Source organism: Phoenix dactylifera, unplaced genomic scaffold, assembly GCF_009389715.1.
Source record: "Phoenix dactylifera cultivar Barhee BC4 unplaced genomic scaffold, palm_55x_up_171113_PBpolish2nd_filt_p 000447F, whole genome shotgun sequence".
NCBI classification, from domain to species: Eukaryota; Viridiplantae; Streptophyta; class Magnoliopsida; order Arecales; family Arecaceae; genus Phoenix; species Phoenix dactylifera.
The window spans coordinates 413,020-439,629 of record NW_024067879.1 but is presented as its reverse complement, the minus strand read 5'-3'; the positions used below and the strand labels follow the sequence as shown (position 1 = coordinate 439,629).

At 37.7% G+C, this 26,610-nt stretch overlaps 2 protein-coding genes across 3 annotated transcripts; one reads left to right on the top strand and one right to left on the bottom strand.

Moving 5' to 3' along the window:
* The first annotated feature begins 7,623 nt into the window (after positions 1 to 7,623).
* LOC120106072 (SRSF protein kinase 2-like) lies at positions 7,624 to 8,868 on the top strand. The gene is made up of 2 exons (XM_039118929.1): positions 7,624 to 8,057; positions 8,139 to 8,868. The coding sequence occupies exons 1-2, from the start codon at positions 8,025 to 8,027 to the stop codon at positions 8,505 to 8,507; spliced, it is 402 nt and encodes a 133-aa protein (XP_038974857.1). The 5' UTR covers positions 7,624 to 8,024; the 3' UTR covers positions 8,508 to 8,868.
* An 8,085-nt stretch (positions 8,869 to 16,953) lies between these two features.
* On the bottom strand, positions 16,954 to 25,361 carry LOC103718449 (probable NAD(P)H dehydrogenase (quinone) FQR1-like 2). Of its 2 annotated transcripts, none has more exons than XM_008807279.4 (3): positions 25,221 to 25,361; positions 24,200 to 25,068; positions 16,954 to 17,450 (listed from the first exon to the last, which is right to left on the bottom strand). In XM_008807279.4, the coding sequence occupies exons 2-3, from the start codon at positions 24,730 to 24,732 to the stop codon at positions 17,222 to 17,224; spliced, it is 762 nt and encodes a 253-aa protein (XP_008805501.2). In that variant the 5' UTR covers positions 24,733 to 25,068; positions 25,221 to 25,361; the 3' UTR covers positions 16,954 to 17,221. The 2 variants fall into 2 exon arrangements, with proteins under 2 accessions (XP_008805501.2, XP_038974856.1); XM_039118928.1 differs by having other exon boundaries at positions 25,187 to 25,330.
* Positions 25,362 to 26,610: the final 1,249 nt, after the last annotated feature.

The window sequence follows — 26,610 nt, the reverse complement described above, 5'->3', positions numbered from 1 at the left end:
TCAATGCAACTTTTGCGACAAGATTTTTAAGGGAGGAGGGGTAACCAGGTTGAAGCAACACTTAGCCAGAAATTCCGGTGAGGTTGCTACGTGCCCGAATTTTCTAGCGAGATTCGTGTGCTGATGAGGCAGAATCTTGCTAAGGTCAAAGAAGCAAAGGAGATGGCTTCCAAGAAGAGGCGAGGTCGATCGCCGAGCGGCAGAGCATCTTCCTATCACTCTAGGGAGCCAGAGGAGGTTGAGGATCTAGATGAGGAGGAGGCAGATATTCAGGCGGCCATGCATGCAAGCCTGGATGATAGTGGCAGCAGGAGGAGGTGGCCAGCATAGGGCTTGATTTGGGCCCTCTGCATACGAGTCGGGCGGCGGTTCTGGAGCACTAGACAAGATCCAGAGTTCTTGAGGACAACTTCAGTCAGGGAGGGCGTCGGCAAAGAACGTGGCCGGTTGCATCTATGCTGGGTAGTTTTGGTAGCCGAAAGAAGTCATCTAGAGAAATTCCATAAGGAGCGACAATTCATGATGTAGATCCGCATGCTCTCCTCAGCAGAGATTCAAGGCAGCAGAGGGTAGACACAATGTGGATGAAGGATAAGAAAAAAACTATATGGCGAGCTATTGGATTCCTGGTTTCACTTCAGCTACATCCCAGCGAATGTGGCAGACAATACATACTACAGGTCTGCCATTGCCGCCATACAAGCTGCCGGTCCCGGTGTAGTTCCTTCAGGCCCGAAGGACATATACGGTGAGCTTCTTGACAACAATAAGGAGGAGCTGGAGAATTGGATTGACTCCTACAAGAGCAAGTGATCCATATATGGACTAACCATCATGTGCGATGGTTGGACCGGTCCGATCAGGTGGAGCATCATCAACTTTCTGACATACTGTGATGCGAAGACCTTCTTCCACAAGTCGGTTGATGCTTCGGCTTATGTGCACAACACCACGTACATGCTGAAACTTATGGAGGATGTGATTGATCTGGTAGGAGAGGAGAATGTCGTGCTGGTCGTCACTGATAATGGGCCGCAATATAAGGTTGCCGGGCAGGTCTTGATGGAGCGGCGACCACATATTTTCTGGACCATGTGCTGCGCATTGTATCGATCTCATGTTGATGGACATTGGAAAGATCCGTAGGTGCAACAAACGATGGAGACAGCCCAATGCATTACCAGGTATTTTATAGCCATAACTGGATCCTTTCACTGATGAGAAAGTATGCAGGAGGAGAGATTCTGAGACCAGAAGTCGCACGGTTTGCTACCAACTTCATCGCACTTGATAGCATACTTGAGAAGAGAGGAGTCCTACATCAGATGTTTGCCAGTCGAATGGTATGATAGTAGATATTCTTATGCCGGCACTGAAGGGAGCAAGATAAAGACTTGGTGACGAGACAGCCATTCTGGCAGCGGGCTACAATAGTCAAGGCTATCAAACCATTATATGAAGTGCTGCGGGCCGTAGATAGCGAGATCTATCCCCAGATGGGTTTTTATATCACATGATGGTCAAGACAAAGGATCAGATTATGGAGGCAGATCCAGCACATGGCCGGTCGTACATCAACATCATTGAGCAATGGTGGGGAGCGCAAATGGGTAAGAAATTGCATCTAGCGGGTAAGCTAAGATATAATTATAGTGACAATTATAGTGATGGATATAATTATATAATTATGCTAAGATAGTCTCGTATATGTGCAGCATACTACCTAAACCCCCGGTTTCAGTACAACATAGATGGAATTGGTATGGATGAAACACTTCTGGATGCTTTGCGTAATGTGATTTACAAGATGGAGCATGATCAGAAAAAGCGGCCTATGTCTTGAAGAGGTAATTATGATTTAGTAATTACCAGCATCTGTAAGTATATCGGCATCTTTCAATTATTAACATGCTTTCTTATGCTTATTTTTCACAGAGCAAATTATTTAGAGAGGGCAGCTACAAGTTTGGCCAACGAGCGGCTGTCGTCAACAAACATAATATGAATCCAGGTATGTGACACATCAGGAAAACATTCACCTGGTGTTACTTAGTTACTATTATGAACTATCATATATGTAATTTTCATAAACATTTTTGCAGCTGAATGGTGGGTGCATTTTGGCGGATCCGCGAGAAATCTAAGCGGATAGCTATCCGGATCCTCTCCAAACAGTCTCCTCTAGTGGCTGTGAGCGCAATTGTCCACCTTCGCCCTTATCCATAGCAAACAAAGAAACCGTTTGACGCAAAAACGCCTCAACGACCTTGTTTATGTGCATTACAATTTGCGGTTGAGGCTAAAGTGCATCCAGGAGGAAGCGGAGCTCAAGTATACATATCCGATTTACAGACCTTCACCGCTGATGACGATGATCCACTACTCGGCTGGCTTGTAGGCCAGCAGCAGGAGCCCGAGCTTGACGAGCCAGGATCGCCTCCACGATCAGCTAGCTTCATAGCCACCGAAGCTACGGTCGATCCAGAGCAATGGGCTGAGCGCAATATTCCACGCACTCCTAGAGTTGATCAGCCGCAGGACAGGGAGCCAGTCACCACATGATTGGTACGAGACACCCTCGAGAGACTGATCGAGAGATGCTTGGCAGACAAGGGCGACATAGCCAGACAAGAGGGCCAGGAAAGGCAAACAAAGGGTCCCAATGGAGAGTTCGAGGAAGAGACTTGGACTAGCAGCGATGAAGGTTCTGGTGGTGATGGATCTTCTAGCCATGGAGGGAGCGGAGGACAATATGGTACTCATGAGACATAGCCGGAGGGTGGTCTTTATTTCACCGGTGAGTCCAATTTACGGATGCTACACAGGATACGGACACGGTCGACCACCTGATAGATTTCGTGAGGATATCATTGGATATAGAAGACGGGCTCGAGGTGTTCAGGAAGACAGGATACGACTGTAAATCCGACAGCATACGGATACGGATTCTATTATCCACAGCTTTCAGCTTGACGAATATGATATGGTGCATTGGATTTTACTTCCGCATATTTGGATGGGCCCTACACAATCAGAGGACACCTCTCAAGCCAGAGCGTGAGCGAGAGATCTGACAGTTCTTATAACCTGGCGCGCGTTCCTTCTGATTGGGTTGATTTGCCTCCTCCTGATTATACTTATGATCCGGATATCTACGAGAGCATCGCACTCGTCCGATTTTAGATATCCAAGAGTGCTTTAAATGTATGTAAATGATTCTATTTTAATTTGAAGATATTTTTGTATTATTTTATCATTTGGAACGGAGAAAACATAACATGCATCATCTATGTTTCAAATTTCAACCCTAAATTTAAACATAAAAACATCAAAAATCATGAAAAAAGCAATAAAAAAACATCAATCTTCACTTAATTTAAGATCCAACAGAGCAACATTTTTTTTAAAAAAAATTCAAATTTCTGGCTCGCGGTACTGGCCCGGCCGGCCACCGGTACGCCGACCGGCACCGATACGGCGGACCTTGCTTAATACAATATCAAGATAGTTCGATTTATATCTATTAGAATTAGACCTATTCTATTGAAACCAAGGTTTCAGATAGCGTTGAAACGGGCCAATATGAATGTACCTGTACCTCTGGCTGGTTTCCAGCACCAGTACAAAGTGTGTTGGTAAGATGTAATCATACTATGCCATTACCTGGTACCATGCCATTCTGGCAAAAAAATGAGGTCTAGTACTGGTATTTGAAACCTTGGTTAAGACCAAATAAGTTTAAAACAAATGATTTCACATGTTGTGTTACCTTAAGCTGCATAAGTGAAAGAGTGCTTCTTTCTAAAGCACTTCAATTAAAGCTTCATAAAAGAGTACACGCAAACGGTAATGCAAAATAACATCATCATTTGCAAATTATTAAATTTAATATCATATAACAACAATTGCAGTATTAAAAATTAACAAGCATGATAAAAAGGTGAGAAGAGCACAAATAGATGAGGTTATGTATGCAGGATCTGAGATAAACAACACTAAATTTATACATATTCGTCAAACAGGAAATGTTAGCAGCATGGAAAGTTCAACATAAAAATCCACATGCCATATTATTCACAAAGTGCTATCCATCCTCTTTACCACCATTTTAGTTAACTTGATGGAGTTAGAAAGTTACAACTTACAAGTATATGGACTGGGGAAGAATCTATTTACAATTTCTATTAATGCTTCTATTCTAGCACTCTTGAAGAAGGTTACAAATACATCGGCAGCATTCAATTTCTATGAATGATTCTACTGTACTCTTTAATTGCTCATATTAAAGCATATGAAGTGAAGGCTATTTGTTAGTAAGATGTACTTTGATAGATATAGGTTTTACTTAAGATAAAATGGTGAAAAAAGAAAAAAACTGAAAGAAACTTCAACATATGAACTTATTAGTGACTTCATATCACGCTTAGAGTGAAGTATTCAAGCTAGTGTAAAATATGTTATCACTGTCAATTGTCAAGGGCCTGGTATGAATGGAACTTGCAGCTTGGACAATCATGGTGCGATCCATTTGTCGCTTTACTTGATGTCCATGCTTTAAGTGACTTCTTAGTGACTAGTAGAAGTCTCCTTTTTTCTTATTATAGGATCCTTTGTAAGTCTTGGAAACCAAACAACGTGTGTTTTAAGATTTCTATCACTTTTATTCCGCTCGAAGATTCTCTGTTCCCAATCCAGAAGGGATATGCCTTAACAGTTTTCATTTTTTGCTTCTCTGAAATAACTGACAATGAGTTCTGCTGCCTTTAGGGCATGACTAGAACGACAAATATATGTAAACCATAAAACAAAACAACTGGGTAGGAATTTTTCCAAGTTTCCATAGCATTGAAGGTTTAGAATGCATATCATCTTTGGAAATAAGCATGCACGTCACAAGTTACTCAAGAGTGCGTACAGGTTTCTGTTCTATTATTAGGCAGACATAATGATCAGAATGATTTTCAAGCTATTTAAAGCTTTTGTTGTGTTGAATATATATGCCACATGCAAATCTAGGATTTACGTTGAAACTGTTTAGATTGAATAAGTGTTTGTTCTCTCCGAGTCCGACTCACATAGGATTAACAAGGGTCAGAATTTGAACCGGCAGAATGCATCTGTTTGTAGATTTATTGTTCAAAAGAAATGATTTAAAATCCTATTTATTGGCATTTATGATATAAAATACAATAAATGAGAAAAAATCCTAACATTTCCATGTTGTCCTAAAATCTACCTCTGCACATGTATTTCAATAATGACGTTGCATATGCAGTCCCAATCCCAAGAAATCATAAGAGGATCTGAGCAGGTTTTTGTAGTGGAGAGTTCTAGGGTTGAGATTGTTGGAGGGAGGAGATGGAGTCAGAAAGAGGTATGAGAACTGGTTTTTTATAAAGGAAAAAAAGGATGACCTGCCACTTTTTTTTCATTTACCCTTTCAAAAGGAGTCATTCAATCTGTACCAAAAAAAAGGAGGTCATTTAAAGAAGACATGAAAGATGAAAACAAATTTATTTAGCTGGCTACTTCATGCTAGTTTCTTTCGTTGCAGCTCGGTGGTAAGGATGAAAGAAATATCTGAGGATATTTCTATTACTCATATAGTCTATTACTCTTTTGTGTTTGTGTTTAATTTTTTATTTTTTATTTTGGAGGTATGATATTTTATGAGTATTGAGTGTCTGGTGATATCTGAAAGCATAGATCCCTTTTTCTCTTATTAATCATATAGTTTATTTTTCGTGAAATGCTGGTAAAAGGGCATCCAGATGGTACAAGGCTCCCGCCAGTTTGGAGTCTGGGGAGGGTTAGATGTATGCAGCCTTTCCCTATGGACGGAAAGACTGTATTGTGGTTTGATGTTTCAAACCCATGGCACGCATGTTATAATGAAGCAACTTTACTATTGCACCAAGCTCTGCTCTCCATGAAATGCTAGTATAAATCAAAATTAATACTTAACTCTTACCAACATATGTTTACATATAGATCTGTAAAGTTATTTTCTATAATTACCGGTTTTCATATATTTAGCCGACAAAAACAGCCCCTTAGAGTTTCTAAGGTATTCAAGTGTAAGTGAGCGTCATACATGACATATTTATATGGTGAAAAAAATACACTTGATTATGTATTGGTGCAAAATGCTCTTAATAGCCAATTTTTAAAGCAGAGCCTGTGTTGCATATTGCAACATGGCATCAAGGCCTTAGTCAATCATGTGGACGTTGAGTGAAATTTCAGAAGATTTATTTTCCTAGTAAGAAAATTATGTAAGGCTGGGGGTTTTGATTATGCCATTACATGAATTAAATGCAAGAAAAACTCTTATTGTTTGTTACATCAATCTCTTGCTGAAGCCTGGGTAGGGTTGACCATATTAAATTGGTTGGTCATATTCGTGTCTGGGTCGGGAAACCCAAAATTTTCGTAATATATCCATTTTTAGCTAGGTAGCCTGTAAAGATACAAAGGAGGGAAAAAATCACTGTAGAAGCGACCGAGCTCTAGGATGATTGTTACAATCTCTATTGTTCCCTATCTTGCCTATGCTTCTGCCATTGTTTTTACAGCTGAGCTGAATTCTTGCTTTATGTTAATGCCACATTTGTCAGGCCATCTGCTTGACTTTTTATGTAAGAATCAATTGCCACATTTATCTCATTCTTATGTCATCTTTCTCTTTGGTGTCTGAGGGTCACTGCTCTCATGTCGCCGCTACTTTTCTGTCAGAGTTCAAACCACATGTTGTCACCCAGTTGCTCATTAGGGACTGCATCTAAGAAAAATGCTCCCCAAAGATGCCCTAGCTGGATTAATTAGTTCTCTTGAGTGATTTTAAAACCATGTTAAACATTTTTTTTTTGAACTAACAGGGGTTATTGATTGTTCACTTAGACACTTGCTATGGCCAGTAATTTATATTGTTCACTTGATGCGTAGGTAAAAAACATTCATTTTTGATTTTTTTCTTCTTTTTGACCAGTCTAGAGTGTCTGCATATTTTCCACATACCAACAGATAAACTAGTGGCTGCTAATGTTGTGTTATCAATTTTTTGACATTCCATACAATTTATCATTATCAATCCTAGATGTTACAGTGAAGTGAAAATGGTGAAAGGCGAAAGTTAATAGTGATAGTTGCACATTTCCTGCAATAGCTGGTGTTCATTGTTTTGTGATGCTGAAATATTTTATTAGAATTCTCGAGATGAATATTTCCTTTTTTCTTTTATCGATCAAGATTTGCTTTCTCCAAAAATAAGAAGAAACATAATGCTAGGTGTGCTTGAATATCTGATGTTGCATTGTGCTGTTTATATTTCCCATAGATATTATCATGTCCGGAACGCCAAACCTGATATTTTTTCCAGGTTTCATTAACTTTGACGCGTGTCTCCAAACTTCAAACCTGATATCATCAAGAAACATACTTTTTGGGTACTTATAATGATTCAGGCTTGCAAACTAAATTTGCAGCCCATCCAGATCAGAATAAAATCCATGCCTCACATTCCTAGTTAAATGCGGAGCATACAAAGCCCTCAAGAGAGGAGCAGATAAGCTGGTTCTCTGAGCATACGTAACAAGCAAATTTTGCAAATTGTTCTATCTTCTATTGCCAGCATAAAAATTTCTATGCTGGTTTCGTGGCATTATAGAAATTTCTGTGCAGACAAGCATTCTACTGTCCTGCATCAATGTTGCCTGCAAACACTATCCCTAGTGCATACAATTCTTTGTTGGATGACTGCATGCTCTTATGCATGTCTAATAGAGATAGCTTTCTCCTAAATTAAGAGGTATGAATTTGCTGCTTGGTACACTGCGCAAACCATCTTCTACTAATGCATGGATATGGTATCTCGATTCTTCCAGGCTTTCTGGAGCAGCTATGATTAGGATGATCTAGATTGACTGTGATGATGTTGTAATAGGGGAGAATCTATACTGGTAATACTTGAGCTATAATTGTTTATCCATTATTCTACTTATGATGTGCAGGACCACTTAGCACTGATGATGGAGCTACTGGGTATGATGCCACGCAAGGTAAAGCCATCTTTACTCCCCACTTAAGTTCATCTATAGAAAGCTTTTTTGTTTACAACTTCACTCAATGCTTGTTGCCAGATCGCCTTGGGCGGCCGGTACTCCCGTGCATTCTTTAACAGGTATGGGGACTTGAGGCACATCCGCCGCTTGAAGTTTTGGCCACTCCACAAAGTGCTCATTGAGAAGTACAACTTCAACGAACGAGATGCAAAAGACATTGCCGACTTCCTTGTCCCTGTATTAGACTTCGTTCCAGAAAAGCGTCCCACAGCTTCTCAGTTGCTTCAGCACCCATGGATTGATGCAGGACCTTTACTACGTGAGCCATGCGTGCCACCCACTGATCAAAGACAGCCATCTGTTTCCGAGAAGCAGAGGAAGGAGAGAGATGAAAAGGAGGAAATGGCAGTGGGATTGGGGAATATGGCTATTGATGGAGCTGCATAGCCAACCAAAGATCCTCAAAGTAGTAGTAGACCAAGCAAGGTAAATCTTACAGCATCTAGGTAGTTAGTCGTTATGATATACGAGCATTCCACCTTCAAAATGAGCTAGTTTTTTTGCCACAGTGCATGTATTCTGGCTGGGAGAATGATAAACCCTCCCAGCTTGAAATGCCTCAAGGATGGGTGTAAAATGGGAAGGCTTAGGTGTTCAATTAGGGTGGGAACAGTGATTGAGGTATATTTATGTGGCGGGATTATAGAGATCGATCCCTGTATGATGAGCTCCCATTTATTCAAATTTCTTCTTGGAATGAACTTGTGCAACACTAATCATCTTTATTTATCTGGAAATTTTCGAATAATAGCTGGTTTATAAAGTCTAATTTGATCATCTGAATAGTTATGTGGTCACCAAGGTGAATGCATACACAGGGAGGCCAATAGTGCTACCGATTATGTGGCTTCTTATGCGGCCCAATATTCCGGAGACATCAACATGATTCTGTATCATCTTCTTTGCATTTTTTGCTTCTTTCTGACTTTATAGGCTATAACTCACACCGGTTATATGTGAGTGGTCGCTGTACCAAAAAAAAAAAAGTTATGTCATTTTATACTCTTGCACATGATTGATGGCTCAGTTTCTTGTATGTTGCCACTAACTTTGAAGTGCACCCCTATTATATTGGGGCACTCCCCATTTGGCAAGGTGTTTGGAGCATCAGAAATTGTCCAAAAAAAAAGTACTTTGAATGATACAGTGATGTTTGGTAAATAATTGGAAACTATTTTAACTTTGCTAAAAAGCTGAAAAAGATTTACTTACGGAAGAATCTCTCCTGAGCTATTTTATAGCAAATGCCAGAAAGTTGATGTGGCTTTAATGAAATTTTTATAGTGACCAAAACTTCCATAAAGAAGTGCCATAAAAATATTATACTATGAAATAATATAGTAATATGTAGTAATAGTAGTAATAATAATAATAATAATAATAATAATAATAATAATAATAATAATAATTGCAATAGTTTATATCAAAATATTTTATTATAATTATTAACTGACATTAGCTATGATATTATGTTATATTATATTATGTTATTACATTATATCATTATAATAACATGTTAATATATTACTATATTATATCGTATCATATTATATTATAATAATATTATACTATGTAATAATATATAATATTATATTTTATTATATTTTATAATACTATTTAGTACCCTTTATTATTATTTTATTATATTAAAAGTATTTTCTCAGTTAGGTTACGTAGTTAGCATTTCTTTTTATTTTTATTTTTTGAAAGCTCCATTTTTTTTTTGCTACAAGTAAAAGCTTTACTTTCAAAAACCCTAAAAGTTGTACTACCAACAACAAACAGAGAAGGGTTTTTAGAAATTTCTTATTTGAGTTCTGATTAAAATATATGCAATGAGTATCTGTCGTTCATGATCTACACTTTGAATGTGTTCCCAGAATTAGATAACAGGAATGAAGTTACAGGTACGAATCATGATGGCAGATCTTGTGGAATCCTTGCTGGGATTGGCCATGCTGGAAAGTTCAGCCCGTTTCTTTTTTTTGGGAGGGTGAGAAATTTTTTTTTTTGGCCAACTAGAAGAAGTTATTAAATGGCATAAGAGCCACCCCAGTTACCCCACTTCCAGCTACTACAACCTCTTTACACTCACCAACAAGAAGGCAAATCAAATGATTGAAGCACAGTCCAAAAGATTAGACATTGCTGTGACAAATGCTGGTGAATGGATCTCACTTCCAAGAAACTTCCTTCCAAGCAATCCGTTTCCATTACTGATCCTAGTTTTGCGGAGACGAATATATACAACGATGGTGAGTTGATTGAGTTGATAAAGGATACACCTTTAATCAGGTTTGATCTTCCAAGCCTGGGACTGGATATTGGAAACTCCATCAGAAGCATCATTTTGTAAGCTTTATCAAAGAAATGAGCTTACGTCGACCGAGTTGGCCAAAGGTGGCATCAATGAGTTAATGCAATTAAAAGCAAATAGTTCTTTGATAATTAAACTGATCGATTCTTGCCAAGACAGAGTTGAGGTCAAGTAGGAATACAATATAAAGTAGCAGGTATGCATTGGCTTCTAAATGATTTGATATCTGAGACCAGGTTTCCAGATACACAAATAAGGTTCAGGTCCAAATGATTTAAGACCAAGAGAGTTCAGATAACAGTTGAGAAGTTTTCAATGAAACCAATTCAAGCTATATAAAACAGTAGAAGAATAACCAAAAGAAAAGGCAATGAAAAGCTATCAAGTTTGAACCAAAAATATCAATAACTAAAACCCAGTGCCACTGCAACATCCACATTAGATGTAGTTCTTTAGATTTTTCTCAAGAACAGCACACATGCGACTTCCCTGAAACAAATGAATCAATGGATACAACGTTAGAATCTTGCCCGACGACGTAAGACATGATAAGACATGGCAGTGCAAGGATGCTAGAGGAAGATGCAGGTGATTTCGAGGAACAGGTTTGTGAGCTTTATTTAGAGGGAGGTACATAAAATGGATCATCCTTGTCCATCTCCATTGCGAGGCCATGGAAGTCACAACTAACTCTGTGCTGGTTCCGAGTTTGGAAGTACATATTGAAGGCATTATGAAGCTTTCGCATTTGAATTGAAGCTACTGCAAGATCTGTTAGAAGTTGCCGTGCGATCGGAATGATCGTAAGCATACTTCGCGCTCGCTGCGAAGGATGCACCGCTGTAGTTTGTAGAGCTTGACAATCTGAGCTATTAGATTATTAACATCATCTTAGAATTGCCCCGGTTATGTGAGAACCCATGCGGGCATGTATTTAATCCCATATCAGTTATTTACTGGGTAGATCTTTGGTATTTATACAGAATCAAAGAACTCAAATAATACCTTCCAATTATCCTTTTTGGGTGAGATACTGGGTTGTGACAAATAGTATTAGAGCGGACTGACCCGAAACCTATGTAGACTAGAAGACACTATAGTACGGATTCATTAGGTTGACCACAAGTCGTGGTGCTTGTGATTAGATTTGAACTCTTAGTCTGTGTGCGGACCTGCGTTTAGTCCCATATCGGTTATTTTCTGGATAGATCTTGGCTACTTGTACAGGATCAAGAAATTCAAATAATACCTTCCGGCTAGCCATTTTGGGTGAGGTCTATTTTTAAGATCTTAAGATCATTTATGTCAATAGAAGCTTAAACTCGCTAACTATTTTACTTGCTAGCCCCAATGAATCTACCTCTCATCTTCTTGTGAAATATACTTTTGCTAAAAGTTTATGGTTCCCTTTGAAATTACATCTTAAACATTTCAGGCTGGTCGAAGGACATTCGGGATCTTCGGTCTGACTTGGCGGCGGAAGAAAATCAAGTGAGAATCGCGAAAAGATTGGGACCAGCTCATTGTGTCGATACATTGGCAGATTTGGTTGGAACGAAACGCAGGGATTTTTCTTCAGAAGATTGGCTCGATCCGTTCGTCACTTCATATGGCTCTGAATTTCTTTGTGCTTTGGGGGGATCTCTGCAGCGGGAAAGCTAGAGAGTCAATTCTCAGAAGCCATAAACGCTCTCGTTTTATTCTAGTCTATCATAATTTGTCATGCTATGTGGCAAATTCATAATTTCTAAGCAATAAATCTGGGGGAAGTGCTCTGCTTCCCCCATTTTCAATCAAAAAATTAAAAAGATGAGTGCGAGAAACTGGATATTTAGTCCTTTTAATTGCTGAAGTTGAAGCAATGAAAGCACCTATTACCGAAAATCGAGAGGAAAATTAATGAAATACGCATGGGAAAAGAACAAGATAATCCAAGTTAATCATAACCAGAGTTGGCATTATCATACACTTAATTATTTTTATTTTTTAAGTTTTAAAAAATAAATATATTTTGTACGGTCAAATTATTTTTTAAAAATAAATATGATGGTGATGGTATAGGCGGCGGCAGTTGCACTGGAGGCAATGGAAGCGATGGTGGTATAGTGAGGAGACGATACTAGTGGTAATGGTGTGATAGAGGGAATGATGGTAATGGTGATAATAACAACAAAGATAGTGGTGACAAATGGACCGATGATGTGGCAAAAGTAATAATGATTATTCAGAGCGAAGGTAACAATGATCGTGATAGCAATGGTAAGGGTGGTGATGGAGGAGCCATCAATGTGGTAGAGGTGACAATAATGGGATGAAAGCTATGATGGTAGCTGTGGAGGCGGTGTTTGAAATGATAGTAATAAACATGAATTTTTTTGTTTTTGAAAATACCAAATGTAGGTATTTCTTCCTTTCATTTTTCTAAAAATAATAAAAGTTTCATTAAAAAGAATAAAAAATAAAAACAATAATATCAAATATTTTCTTATCTCAATTTTTATAACTATATTTTTAAATATAGAAAATAAGAAATAAAAACGGTGCTAAAAAAACCCTGAATCAGAAATTTGCAAGCATAGCTAAAAACTCTTCATGGATTGAATACCAGAAGGATGAGGTGACAGAGCTGATCCAGAACACCCAAGAACTTCTTCCTACAGAAAGGTTTATCAGGATAAACATACGCCAGCAAAAGAAACCACTTATTTTTCCTACAAAACCAAATTATTCGCCATTCAAGTACAGGACGAGACAAAGATTTGAGTTGCTTACTTGATGTTTACTTTGTCGGAAGTATTAGCAGTCACATCTTTCATCATGAATTTAAGAGTATTGTTCTGGATCAACAGCTGCACTTTTAGGTTCTCTGAGGCCTTCAACTCTTAGTGTTGAGGAATAATAATCCTACACAGGATAGGTTAAAAATGCTTTTGGTATTTATATGTTCTTAGGCCCATCCATCTAAATATCCATATTTTTAGATAGATAGCCTGCAGTTGCTTCTTGCCTGTTGAAACTCCGGTGTGTCATCCTTTGTTTTGGATTTCATGCTCTATATCCGTTAAGAATTCTTATGGTGCTTATTTACTTTTGGCCCATCCATTTAAATGCTTGGATTTTTAGATAGAATTTTAATACATGGAATGAGAGATTCCTCTTGGAGTTTTAATTTTAAAAAAATAATTTTTTTATTTCCAAATTTTTAGTTATTTTAAATGTTTAAAAATATTTTTTTGTGAGACGTCTTTTATAGAAGAGTTGGTACTCTTTCAAAAAAAACGTTGGTTTCCAAAAAAATACGGTATTTTTGAAATATTATGTATCTTTCAAACCATCACGTCTCTTTGGTCTTCGGATAGAATCTATAAATAGATTCCTTCGGGATTAATCAAAATCTAATCAAATCCATCTCTTACTCCCGGGAGTTTCTTCCAGAAAAAAGTTGGTAATTAAAGACCAAACTCTTTCTAACAAAATGAAATCAAGAACATATAAAGATCTCACCTTCAGAACACATCACCTTCCAAATGATATGAAAATAACTGAAGATAGAAACTTAGAAAATTATAGTTTGGATAGGCTTAAAACGGAGTGAAACCAAAAGGTCTCCTCCCCAATAGAGAGAAGCATGGAAACTCGAAAGAGACTTTAAAGACTTGTTTGGATCGTGGGAAGAATTTTTTCTCACCGAAATAATTTTTTGAAAAGTTAATTTCTGAAAATATAATATTTGATAAAAAGTTTTAGCATGATTGGTTAACCATAGAAAAGTGGTACATTCCAAAATGGCTTATGTTTAGTTAAGCATCTACTTTTCTAGAAAAGTTGTATGGAATAGCTATTATATTCTTAATAAAGAAAAAGATCTTATCCATAGATTTTGATGGTTTAAGGATAACTTTAGAAAAAAATTCTAATTTATAACAGGTGGGATGGTAGCTTTTCCATATTTCTCATAAGTTTTTATTTCTCACAAAATATGAGAATCTTATTCTCATAGGAATGCTTCTTCTTTTTTTTTTTTTGAAAACTCCAACCAAATAAGAAGTCTTTTTTAATTTTCTTGTTGACTACTTTTTTTTTTCTTTTTTTTCTTTCTTTCTTTTTTCGTGAATCAAACACGTCCTAAAAGGGACTCAAAAAAATATTTATAATTTGCCCATAAATTTAGAAAAAGGTTCCATTACTTACCTTGCAAATGCAATCCAACTAATAGATCCATTAATCTTGAAAATTTTTTCTCAGAGCCTAATATTTCAAAATTATACTTTTCTTTAGAATTTCATCATAACATTATAAAAATAAAAATTCTAAATTTCAATAACCTCATAGGGTTGACCAAGCGAGAATGCCCGACACCCCGGTCGGTCCGATCAAAGTGAAATTCATCGAATCATGCTTGAACTAGGACACAATAGTTCAATAAAGATCGGAGCAATCAAATCTATCAGTATTTGGCAAGGGCCGGGGCGGGGTTGACACGCCGCCCGACGGCCCTAGATTAGGACCTTACCAAGGTCAATTCAAAATTACTATGAAGAGTCCCTACTGGATCCAACTACCCTAGAGAGAGAGTATAGAGAGAGTTCGATAGAGAGAGAGAAAGAAAGTTCAGTAGAGAGAGAAAATTCAACAAGAGAGAGAATCTTAGTTTAAGTTCAATCGGGGGTTGGGTTTGGTTGTCAATGGCACAGTTAACTTAGATCAATTAGCATATCTGGCCCTAAATCAAGAGAGAGAAAGCATGGAGAAGAGAGAAAAGAGAGAGAAAGGAAGCTTCTCTCTCTAACCAAGGAAGAGAAAGAAAGAGCCCCCCCCCCTCAAAAAAAAACCCATGAAACCAAGATATCCCGATGATGGGAGCCCTGCCATGGATGCAAACTATTGTGAGGAACCGGCAGAGACCTCGGTGATAAGATCTGGCGGCGTTGCTAGTTGAAAAGAACGAACAAAATCAAAAAATCCGGCTACTAGCAATCGAAGAGGGATTTGAAGAAATCTGGCTACGAGCTTCGATCAGAGGCTTAGATTTTCTGGTGGGATCGAAGAGAACCTCAGAGGAGCTCTAAATAGAGGTGGAGGAAGGCTGGAATATATATAGTCACTTTTTTGTTGTTTAATAAAACTCGACTAGAGGGGTATTTTACAAAAATCCTCTTGGAGTCATGTTGTTATTTCAAAGTTCAATAAATGTACTTATATTAGAACTAAATAGACATATTTGATGAATGAGGATCTAGATCTCAAATAGTTACCAAAGTTTAGATGATTATGGTTATTTATAAAAAAATTATTATTTAAAAATATTAGAGAATATCATTGCAAAAGAGTATCCTTATCGGAGTAAAGCTACAGGGCTCCCATTATGTACATACCAACGTTCTCTTGCCACAACCACATGGCATTAAGGGATTCAAGCAATTTATGAGATTTTTTGTAAGAGGTTCCATGATTATTAAATTGCTAAATCATCATTTTTGAATCTGATGAAATTTTCATGTCTGCAGGAACCTTGATAGCATTTTCGTTTTCATCATTTTACAAGATAAACATCTAATTTGGGCACCACCCAGCTGGATTTAATTGCAAGAACAACTCTAAAAATAGGTATGTGTGCGTATATATGTAAATTTTTTTAATAAATCATATTAATTAAGTACAGTAGAATAAATCCACCTTGAACCTAGGGCACAGTGACTTTCAGCCAGAATAATGATCCACTGGACACCGACTGAACTAGTTTGGACCAGACAACCACTTGCTACTTGCTAGCCTGATTCACAGAAAATATAGAAGAAATAGAACCAATCTAATGTTTGGTGGAACTTAATTTTTTGCCCTTGCAAGGGGCACAATTTGTACCACTGTCCTTGATTATGATGCATATATGTAATCAATATTCATGAACACTGGCATCTCTTCTGTTCAAAAACATCAAAAAGAAGCGTTAAAATCTATTTGGTTGCTTGCAGAAGGTTCAGGAACACTAAATTTTCTGGAGTAAAAAGATTTTTTCAACTTTTTGGATGACGGTAAACTACAAAAAATAAGAAACGAATTTTCTCAAATTTAGCTAAATAAAAAAACTAGAAGTAAGAGATTCTATTTTTGAGCTTTTTTTTTCCTTTTTTATATCCTTTTCCTTTTCTATAAGTCTTTGCACAATCAAGCTAACCTAAATTGAATTGATTGGTGATTGAAAATTCATAAAACCTACACCAAAAAGTTGGGACAAAATTGAATGGCTGTCACCATGGTTTATTTGCAATAGCAACCATTGTGTAGTGCCAATTAATGCACAGGTATCGAACTGGTTTTAGTTCAAGCAGAATCAAGTGGCAATAGATACATCAGAAAGAGCAGAGAATGTCACAACAGCAGCTGATTCAGTACCAGCATTGAGGCTTCTACACAATATCCCTTTTCTTGATCATTGCCACTTAGAAAAACTGCTTGCAGTGAAACACTGTTAACCAAATTTATATACTAGATTAATATAGAAATATACAATATAACTGAGAACGCAAAGGAATAACATATCACAATCTTTTTATTCTCGTGATATGATGCCATTGTTGTGAATCATGTAGTGTCTTGCAGTACTTTGGCAAATGATAAACACAAATAACCAGCATAAGGCGCAAAACTAGGACATGTACCAGGCACAGTAAAAAGGGGAGGAAGAATCATAAAACAACATTTTCAAAATACGGGGGAGAGAATAGAATAATCACGAAGATTTAAACTGTGCAAGATATCTGGTTGCTTTGGTTGATTGGATAACTTAAAGATGCACCAGCCTCTTGACTATTGAAGCCATATATTTTCCCTGGTGCTCAGCAAGAGCAAGCTCCATTTCAGTAGGTTCCCTTGAGCCATCACCGGCGAAAACACCAGCACCATATGGAGAACCCCCTCTGATGTCATCCATCTTGAACATACCTGCTCCAAAAGTGTAACCAATGGGAACATATAGCATCCCATGGTGGGCTAACTGGGTAATTGCAGTCCATCTGTAAAATGGAAGCAAATTAATTATATTTAAGCTGCTGACAATATCAATTTCTTTTAATTTTCAAAAAAAAAAAAAACTAATAGAGCATGTAATGGAGCACCTTCAGATGTTCCAGGTACTAAAGTTTAACCCAATTTTGAGAAAGGTTTTAATTTTTGTTTTTAAGCTCTTACGAAAGCCGATGAAACCAAAATGAGTGTTAAAAGTGTTCCTGGAGGATAAGCAACATTTTGGGGGAACATGCAATATATTTAGCACTAAAATGTCAGAAAGTTGTTAACCCCTTCCACCATTAAGCAACTTAGCATTAATAATTAATCAATCATGAAGTACTGTTACCTAGCAATTATCTCATCCACTTTATCTTGAAAGTTAGAAATTAACACATCTGCTCCCAATAACCAAGCAACATTCACAACAGCTACCAATACAATGGCCTTAGAAAGCTATAAGACATACTTTTATGGTTAACGTTCCACAATATTATCTCTTGGATTTTCTGAAAACCAACAAGCAGTTCGCAGTTAAAGGACTTCACTAGACTAATCATTATTTTTTTAAAAAAATAGATACTGAGAAAAAGAAGCTTGCTGCAACCACTTCACTAAGTGTACCGGCACAAATGCGTCAAATCTCAATAGACTCAACTTACCTCTTAAAAAGTTGAAAACAGAAAATTCAAATGTATTCTTATAGTTTGATGAATTTTTTTTTTATGAACAAATCGTAAATTATTGTCATCGTGGAGTCAACAGTTCTTTGACTAATATCTTCCAATAATATGCAATAACCACATGATTCCACTAAACAGAACCTCTTTCTTTTTTCTCAGAAAAAGGACACACTGAGAAAGAAAATCCTATGGAAACCACTCACTGAATGTTTCGCAGAGATGAGTCAGACTCAATAGACTCAATTTACGTCTTAGAAAAGTAAGAAGAAAAAAAATTAAGGGCCTGTTTGGATGATTGCGCTGAAAATCCTAAGGGATTCATGGGTTGGGCAAGTACAACCAACAACCAGCAAAATCATAATATTTTAAGGGTCTGTTATAACTTTGCTGGTTGTACTGGCCTAACCAACGAATCCCATAAGATTTTCAGCCCAATCATCCAAACAGGCCTTAAAAAATATTTTTATAGTAGGATGGATGCTTCTTTATAAGCAAATGCTAAGTTATTACCATCAACAATTCTCTGCCTGATATGATGTCACCAAGCTAGTTAGTCGTATGATTTCACCATTAATCAAGACATTTCAACCCCAAGTCCATAAAAAGTGATTTCATAGAAATCTTTATGCCAAGAACTGAGCGATCCTACAAAAAAATAAGCAATGGAGGAATCATGTGCTGTTGCCAAGAAATCAGATAAGATCCCTTAGTTGCCTCTCAGACATCTATAAGTGAGTCAAGATAGTGTCTCCCTGACCTTGATCATCCCAACTTGCGTAAGTCCACTTTACAAAAGTTAGGCACCTAAGACAGGTTGTATGGTCAAGGCCATCAAGAGCTAAATACGATCCCAGATGCCAGGGTTTAAGGTGGATACTTTTTATGCACTGGGAATCTGGCATGGAGCTCAGATAGCCACAAGCTAGTTACTACCAACCACATGCCAAGAACAAACTGAAGGCCTTCAAGTCATCTAAAAAAGATATTTTGTTCGGCATCGAAGTCATCATTAAGCACAAAGATTTTAAATAATTATCTTACAGATCCAAAATAAATAATAAATAAATTACCATTTTGAACTAATATATATATACATACATACATACATACATATATATATATATATATATATAGAGAGAGAGAGAGAGAGAGAGAGAGAGAGAGAGAGAGAGAGAGAGAGAGAGAGAGAGAGAGATGTAATAATTAGTATAAGTGTTTGCATCTCTACAAGTTTCTTGTTTGACAATATTGGAGTCAGGGCTACCAATCTATCAATGCCTGTGTAACACCTCGTCATCTTTGAACATGAAGCCTCCCCCAAACAGAGTGCAGAATCTGGGCTACAGCCCACTTTGCAACTTTCGTACGATTGTGAGCATCAAATGTAACACTAATAGGCATGTGCTAGCAATAGTAAGTGCTTTTCCAATCTTATCTCAGTTCTGCATTTGTTCATGTAGGTCAAGTAATCTTGGCATCACTGTTATCAGAAGCAATGTTTCAAATTCCAGACTGTCCATCAAACTGGAAAAGGGACCAGGTTAAGTGTCACCGATTCAATTTCATTCATTCAAAAAAAAAGTATCACCAATTCAGCGACCACATCAACCCAAAATAAACTGTGATATCATCACGATATAATAAATGTATTAGTTATTGATTAAATATTAATATAAATAGAATAAAATCACAAATTCATATGAAAATAGAGAATCTTTTTTTAAGTACGTCTCTAACAATTTCAACACTTTTTACGTTCAAAAAGAATTACAAATATATGGAAAATATTTGAAACTTTCTAGTTCAATTCTAGCACATGCCTACTAATTTTAAACACTTTTTATGTTCACATAACATGACAATAATGCATAATCATGGTATATTCTCATACAATTAAAAATTTTCAAAATGAAAAAATCATAAATATATAAAACATCATAGATGCTCTGACTCATGTTTACCCATTTTCTCATTCAATGGACAGCCCAGTTTTTTTTTAAAACTCCATCTATCCATCTCCAATCTTACATCTTTAAAAATTTAACCCAAATCTCTCCTCCACCCTCATCCCAAAGAAGAAGATGAATAGAATCTCTTCTTCTTTTTCCAAAACGATTTTATCTCATCTTTGCCAAATAAATGTTATTCCCACTTATAAGATCCCTGGTACCCCAAATGCAAAAACTTTTCCAGACACCCCAATTTAACCACCAAAACACCCTCATCACTTTCCTCTTCAAGCCCTATTCTCCTGTTTCCAGGTTGCATTATGCTCACCAGCCATAACAATCTCATGGGAAATAGAAGGAAAAAATGTGGAGGAATGAGAAGAGAACTCCCAAGGCTCTCTAATGCCTACTCACCATTCCACCATCCCACCTGACCACCACCAACAGTTTTGGCCGGGAAAGAGAGGCGCAAGCAGGCCTCAAGATTTGAGATTAAGGGAGAATGACTAATCATGAGGTCTTGATGTGTCATGGATAAGAAGGTGGCTGGTCTAGATAAATCTTGCAGACCCCTATCTTCATGGGAAAATGTGGGTTTATAATACATAAAAAACCAACTAGTTCATTGAGAAATGGTTCATTTGGATCGCCGGTCAAACCACCTGTTCAAGAGATTCTCACAAAATAAAATAGTTTTTCCATCTAGATGGGTTTGGGGTTAAACAAGATAGGTTCAACCGATTAAACTACCTGGCCCGGTCTGGTTTTAAAAACATTAATTAGAAGTACCAGTATCCGTGTCTATGCTTTTAGCTATAACAGTTTCAAAAAAATTAAACAAGGGTAAGATTTAGTACTAGTATCAGTAAGTTCATTATCAAGACTAAAATCCATAAGTAACAGAAGATTTTCCAAATCCTTTCACACAACTACCATCGATATTATTTTAGGCCTTTCCTTCCCTCCTGACCCTTCAACACATATTTTAATCTCTCACAATGGCATAATTGTCTTTCTTAGATATGTCCAAAGCATCTCAACCAAATCTTTATTTGTTAAATGATACTAAACGCTCAACTCTATTTCTAACCACTTAGGGAATATTCAAGCTCAAGAGCAATCCAAATTTTGCCGCATTGTTTCAGTAGAAATCTTCTGTGTATGACAGACCAAAATCTGTTTGATTACACATTAAGTCTTTCCTCTTAATTTCATTTCATTGTGAGAAAAGATCAAATAAATCATTGTGAGTTACTAATGCCCTTTTCTAGTAAATGAAAAATTAGTGCTCTCTTACTATGACTAGCAAGAACAAGGAGGGCCTGAACTGAACTCTGCCATACTTTACAAAAAAGCAAGCTGGCATGTATCTAAATCATAGTAAAATTGAAGCTGTTCAGAATTCAGCATAAGTCTTGGCGCATGAGGCTCCCACCACTAAAGGGTCTGGGGAGGGTCCGTAAGCAGAGAGGCCGTTTTCGTGTTTCCCACCGATGACATTCAAGTCACAATAGAGCACCCTTACGATTGCACCAAGGACAGAATTTAGCAAAAGTAAAGACTATACATAAAAGGGAATATTACTCCAGTAAAAAAGAAATGGTATTGTTAAACAATATCCATACTAGATATCTGATGTTCTCGAACATGGCTTATTCATGCATTATCCAAATTTCATGATAGCTCTAATACTGGGTTTCATGTTTATCGATCTATATATCACTACATCAGGAGAGCCACATGAAACTTCTGAGATGCAAATAATATATCGTTTTAATCTTCTGAAGAAAATAATGCAACAAAGTATGACATCCTGATTCCTCTATGCATCGATCAGAATTCATTAAACATTAATTTCTGAAATACTTGTAAATAAGAGCATGCAGCACCATGCACATATATACATATGATGATCTGTGACACATCAGCTGTAAACACTCAGCCAGAAAACAGAGATTAAGTAAGAAAATACAAAAACTTAAGAACAAATCAACCAATATTAATGCTAAAAGAAAAAGTGGGGATCTTTTAGATGGCTACAGTTCAACTATCGAAAAATAAAATTTAGAAATACGTTCATTGCCTGGAAATTCCCTAATTCATGAGAAAATTTTCTATGTTCTTGATCTTTTTCCCCCTCCACCCCACTCCTTTACCAATGGGAATTGGGACTCAAAACCTAACTTGGCTGGGACTGAGCATACATAAATCCCATTTTTCTTTTCATTAGATGACAAGTATAACTGATATTCGGACTGGTGGGTGGTTTAGGAGACCCTATGCAGCAGAGTGTGCTCTTATTGGTGCTATAACAAAAATGTAGAAGTGATTTCCTTGAACACTATCACATATAGAAGGAGAATCAGGGTTACAAATTTCGAGTTAGCACAAATCAAGGAGTACATCCAGATAACAACTGAGAGCTAATATTTCAGCAGTGCTGAGATGAGATGAGAATGATAGGTGTCGTAACTGAGTTCTGTATTTATATCTGATTCCATGGTTATGACTAAAGCTTGATGAAGCATCAGACCAAGATGGCTAAGGATAGTAAAAAGTGCTGGATAGATTCAATATGATTTTTGGGTGTTAGAAAGCTCAAAATAAGACCAAAGCTAAGCTGCTTAAGTGCTAATCCATGTATTTAATGACCTTGATCATTTGCTCTCTTCCAACTTATTGTTTATCCATAAATGCCTGACCCACAAGTGACTAGAACTAGAGGCGTTTACTCCAGAATTTCTTGGTTGCTTTTTTTGCTTAGTTGGTGTTTCTTTTTTCACATCTTCTTTTTCCTCTTGCTTATCTATTTGCTGCCCTCTTTCTATATTATCCCATTGAGTTGAGGATGAAAGTACCTCTAGCTACAGGGGCAAAAAAGTGTCATCACTCTTCGCCACAGAAAAATTTGATAAAAGCCTATGAAACTATGCAAACTTTCTACAAAAAATCGATATATATTTCATGATTTATCTTCCAAGAATATAGACACAAGAGGATTACCATCAATATTAAGCAGGTCGAACCCTCTATGGATCTCTTCTCTCATTCTGTATGTTCCTTCATTCATTTTTCTCCCCTTCATTCTCTTCCTGTTCTTCCCGATCATTCATTATCTTTTCTTCATAGTTGTTAAGTCTAACAATTTGAAGGTCAGAGGTCGAGTTTTGTAGACTCTAAGGAATCTAAGTTTTAATCTACAAACTGGTTGAGCAGATATTGAGTCAAAACATGATCAGGATATACATAAAAACAGGCAAAATCCCAGGCAAGTTCCTAAATGCAGTCAAACTGCATAATAAGATGACCTAGACATGCCTATTCAAAACAGTTCACTAAGCACTTCATATATAGTAAAGCAGTGAGTATAAAGGAATGACTGAACAAAGATGCTTATGATTCTTTCAACTTCAAGTAAATTCTATCCACAACAAACAATCAACATAGCATGCCTAGGGGCATGCACCTTTAAGATTTTATCTGAAAACTCATTAATAATATTACTTGCATCAGTAGCACTGGTTTATGGCTCCACCAAGGACATAAAATAGCAGGAACACAAAGTAAATTAGCCATGTGCCCAACTGGAAAGGAACATTTTAAAGTCATGTCAAAAACTCTCGTATAGTACAAAATTAATCACCAGATGGAACAATAGCAACTCCATAATTAAAATGAAAAATAAGTATGAGAGAATGATGATGCTTAAAGGACAATAATTCTAAATACAACTATATAAAGGTACTTTGTATCACCTTAGCTGTAAAGCTTTGTGCTAATTCAACATTAAGTCTCCAGACAAACAATTAAAATTGACACTTGCTTGTGAAGGATCAAACCATTTCTTAGGCATCACATGAACTTCTTAATATATGCATCAAGCAAAACATGCATTAGCAATAAAAAGAGCAGTATAAAATTGCAGTCATATAGTAAGAACTATAAGAAAATTTAGCTGATCCCTTCATTGTTTCCTGTTATCGAGCACTAACAAATGCCAAGATATTCAATGAAATAACACAAATTAGTACAGATCTACCCCATAAAAAAATCTGATTGGAACAAATAAAAAAGATCCAAATTTTATATACTACGCGAATATATAAATAATAGATGGGTTCTTACGCAGTGGTTTCCTGCCCTCCTCCCTGGGTCCCAGTGCTCACAAAGAATCCGGCGGGCTTGCCAACGAGCTTCTGCTCCCTCCACAGGTTCCCAGTGGCATCAAAGAAGGCCTTCATCTGCGCCGCCATGCACCCAAACCTCGTCGGGAATCCAAACAGTATGCCGTCCGCCTCCACCAGTTCCGCCGCCGATATGACTGGGATCTCCAGGTCCTTGGGCGGCGCCTTCATCTGCTCCAAGACCTCCGGCGGGAGCGTCTCCGGGACGCGGTACAAAACACCCTCGACACCGTCGATGCCGTCCACCCCTTTCTTCATCTGCTTCGCCAGGCCCTCCACGTGGCCATACATGGAATAGAACACGATGAAGAGCTTCAGCTTTAGCTCCGCCGGCGGCGGCGCTGCCGCGGCATCGGAGTCCTCGTGGCTCTTGTCCTCGGGGGGGACAGGGGCGTTCCTCGCGCCGACCGCCTTCTCCGACGCGACCGCAGGCTGCCGCTTCTTGCTCGGCACGCAACCTCCTCCTTTCCCCATCTCTCTCTCAAGTCTTTCTTTCCCTCCTCTCTACTCTCTCATCAAAGATCGCTCCAAATATCCGAATTTTACTCCCTTCCAAAACCCTAGCTTTCTGGTTTCTTCCCACAAATTCGACTCCTCGCTAATTCCGCCCCAATTCACAAGAAAACTTAGCTTCTTCCCTTATTTAAACAATATTTTATAGATGTCTGGAATCAGTCGATAACAGCTGGAACAAGAAGAAGAAGCAATCCAATCTCTAGCGAAATCCCTTCAATTCTTTCCAAAAAGAAAACCTGTTCGATGTCGCCAGCTTCCACAGGACGAATCAAATCGAATCGAGTCGATCCCGATCTGGACGAAAATAAAAGTAAAAAAAAAAAAGGAATGGGTGATTATGCGTTCTATAATGGAAATCAAATCTTTCCGAATTTGAGCGATACGAATCGAAGAGTAGAGATCAAGGCTTTTCCTCAGCAGGTTTGGATTTCGATCTCCATTCTTACCCTAAAATTATTTCACCAGGGATGCTTTCGAGATCCGAATCGCGTCCAAATTCCGCTTTGTTCTTTGGAGTACTGATTTAATAAGCGCGTCGGAGACTGGGTCGGACTTCCAGAAGGTTTAACTGTCACCCACACGGTGACTGAATCAGCTGTTTCTTTATCTGCAGCCAAGTTGGATAAATTACCTATCACGTGGCGACGCGTGGCCTGTGGAGGAGCCAGAAAAGGCTGCTATAATGTCAATAGGGGTAGGTAGGGATGGCAATTATTAACTTATTAGATCGCTGAACTTATTTCAATTAGTTACAGATAAGATTAGATTATCTATTTAATAAAATAATTAAATTTAATTTAGAATTTTTAATTTATTTTTTAAATCAGGTTGAGATAGATAGATTTTTGATTTGCCATATATTTGATCCGATCTAGATACCAACGTAATTGACACCCCTAGAACTTTAGCTCTTTAGGTTGGCATGGTATCTTCCATCTTTGTGGTTATTAGATTCGGATTTATAAAAAAAATAAAAGTAGTTAGGAATGCAGTTGAGCTGATCTAAGTTAAATATCCAAAGATTTGAGCTCGACTCGATTTAAAATATTCAGGCTCACAACTCGACTCGAGATCGTTCGAATTATAATATTTAGATTCAAACTTGACTCGATAAAAAAGAAGAAATATTCGAGATCGACTCAACTCAACTCAAACATCAACTGAGCCAAACTCGAGCTTGAATTTGAGCTCAAATTTGAGTCTTGGTCATATTTAAATAATATGATTAAAAGCTAGAAGTTAGGTCGGATTAAAAAAATATATACATGTTATATTTTAAAATATTAAATCAATACTATATATTATAAATAAAAAATAATATTTTTGTAAAAATACAAACTCGACTAGGCTGGTAAGACTGCACGCCAAGTATTTTGCTACTTAAGCTCGACTTAAAAAATCCATTCGAACTGCTCGAGCTCGATAGGTCGAGCTTGGACTCGAGTCAAGCTCATGAGAATATTGATGTGGGGTCGGAGCCCCGACACCAGCCCACACACCGGCCGAGCAGGGAAAGCATCTGCGTCCCTCGCGAGGTATTGTCCGCTCTGGGATTGCCGCTTTCGGGTCTGCGGGAGGTCGCCCAGGGCCGGAGCCCAATGACAGTCCCGAGCCCTGACGGCGCGGGGGTCCGCGGAGGTTGCCCCCTACCGGCAGAGCGATATGGTATTGTCCGCTTTGGGAACCGTGGGCACTTTGGCTCGCACGGTGGCGGACCCACCTGCAGGCGCGTGGCTGCTGGACAGGTGTCCCTCACGGTTTTGTCCCCCGTAGGGGCGCCTCGTGAGGAAAGGTTTTAGGCCTCCTCATTATAAGGCACAGACCTTTCCGCTGATT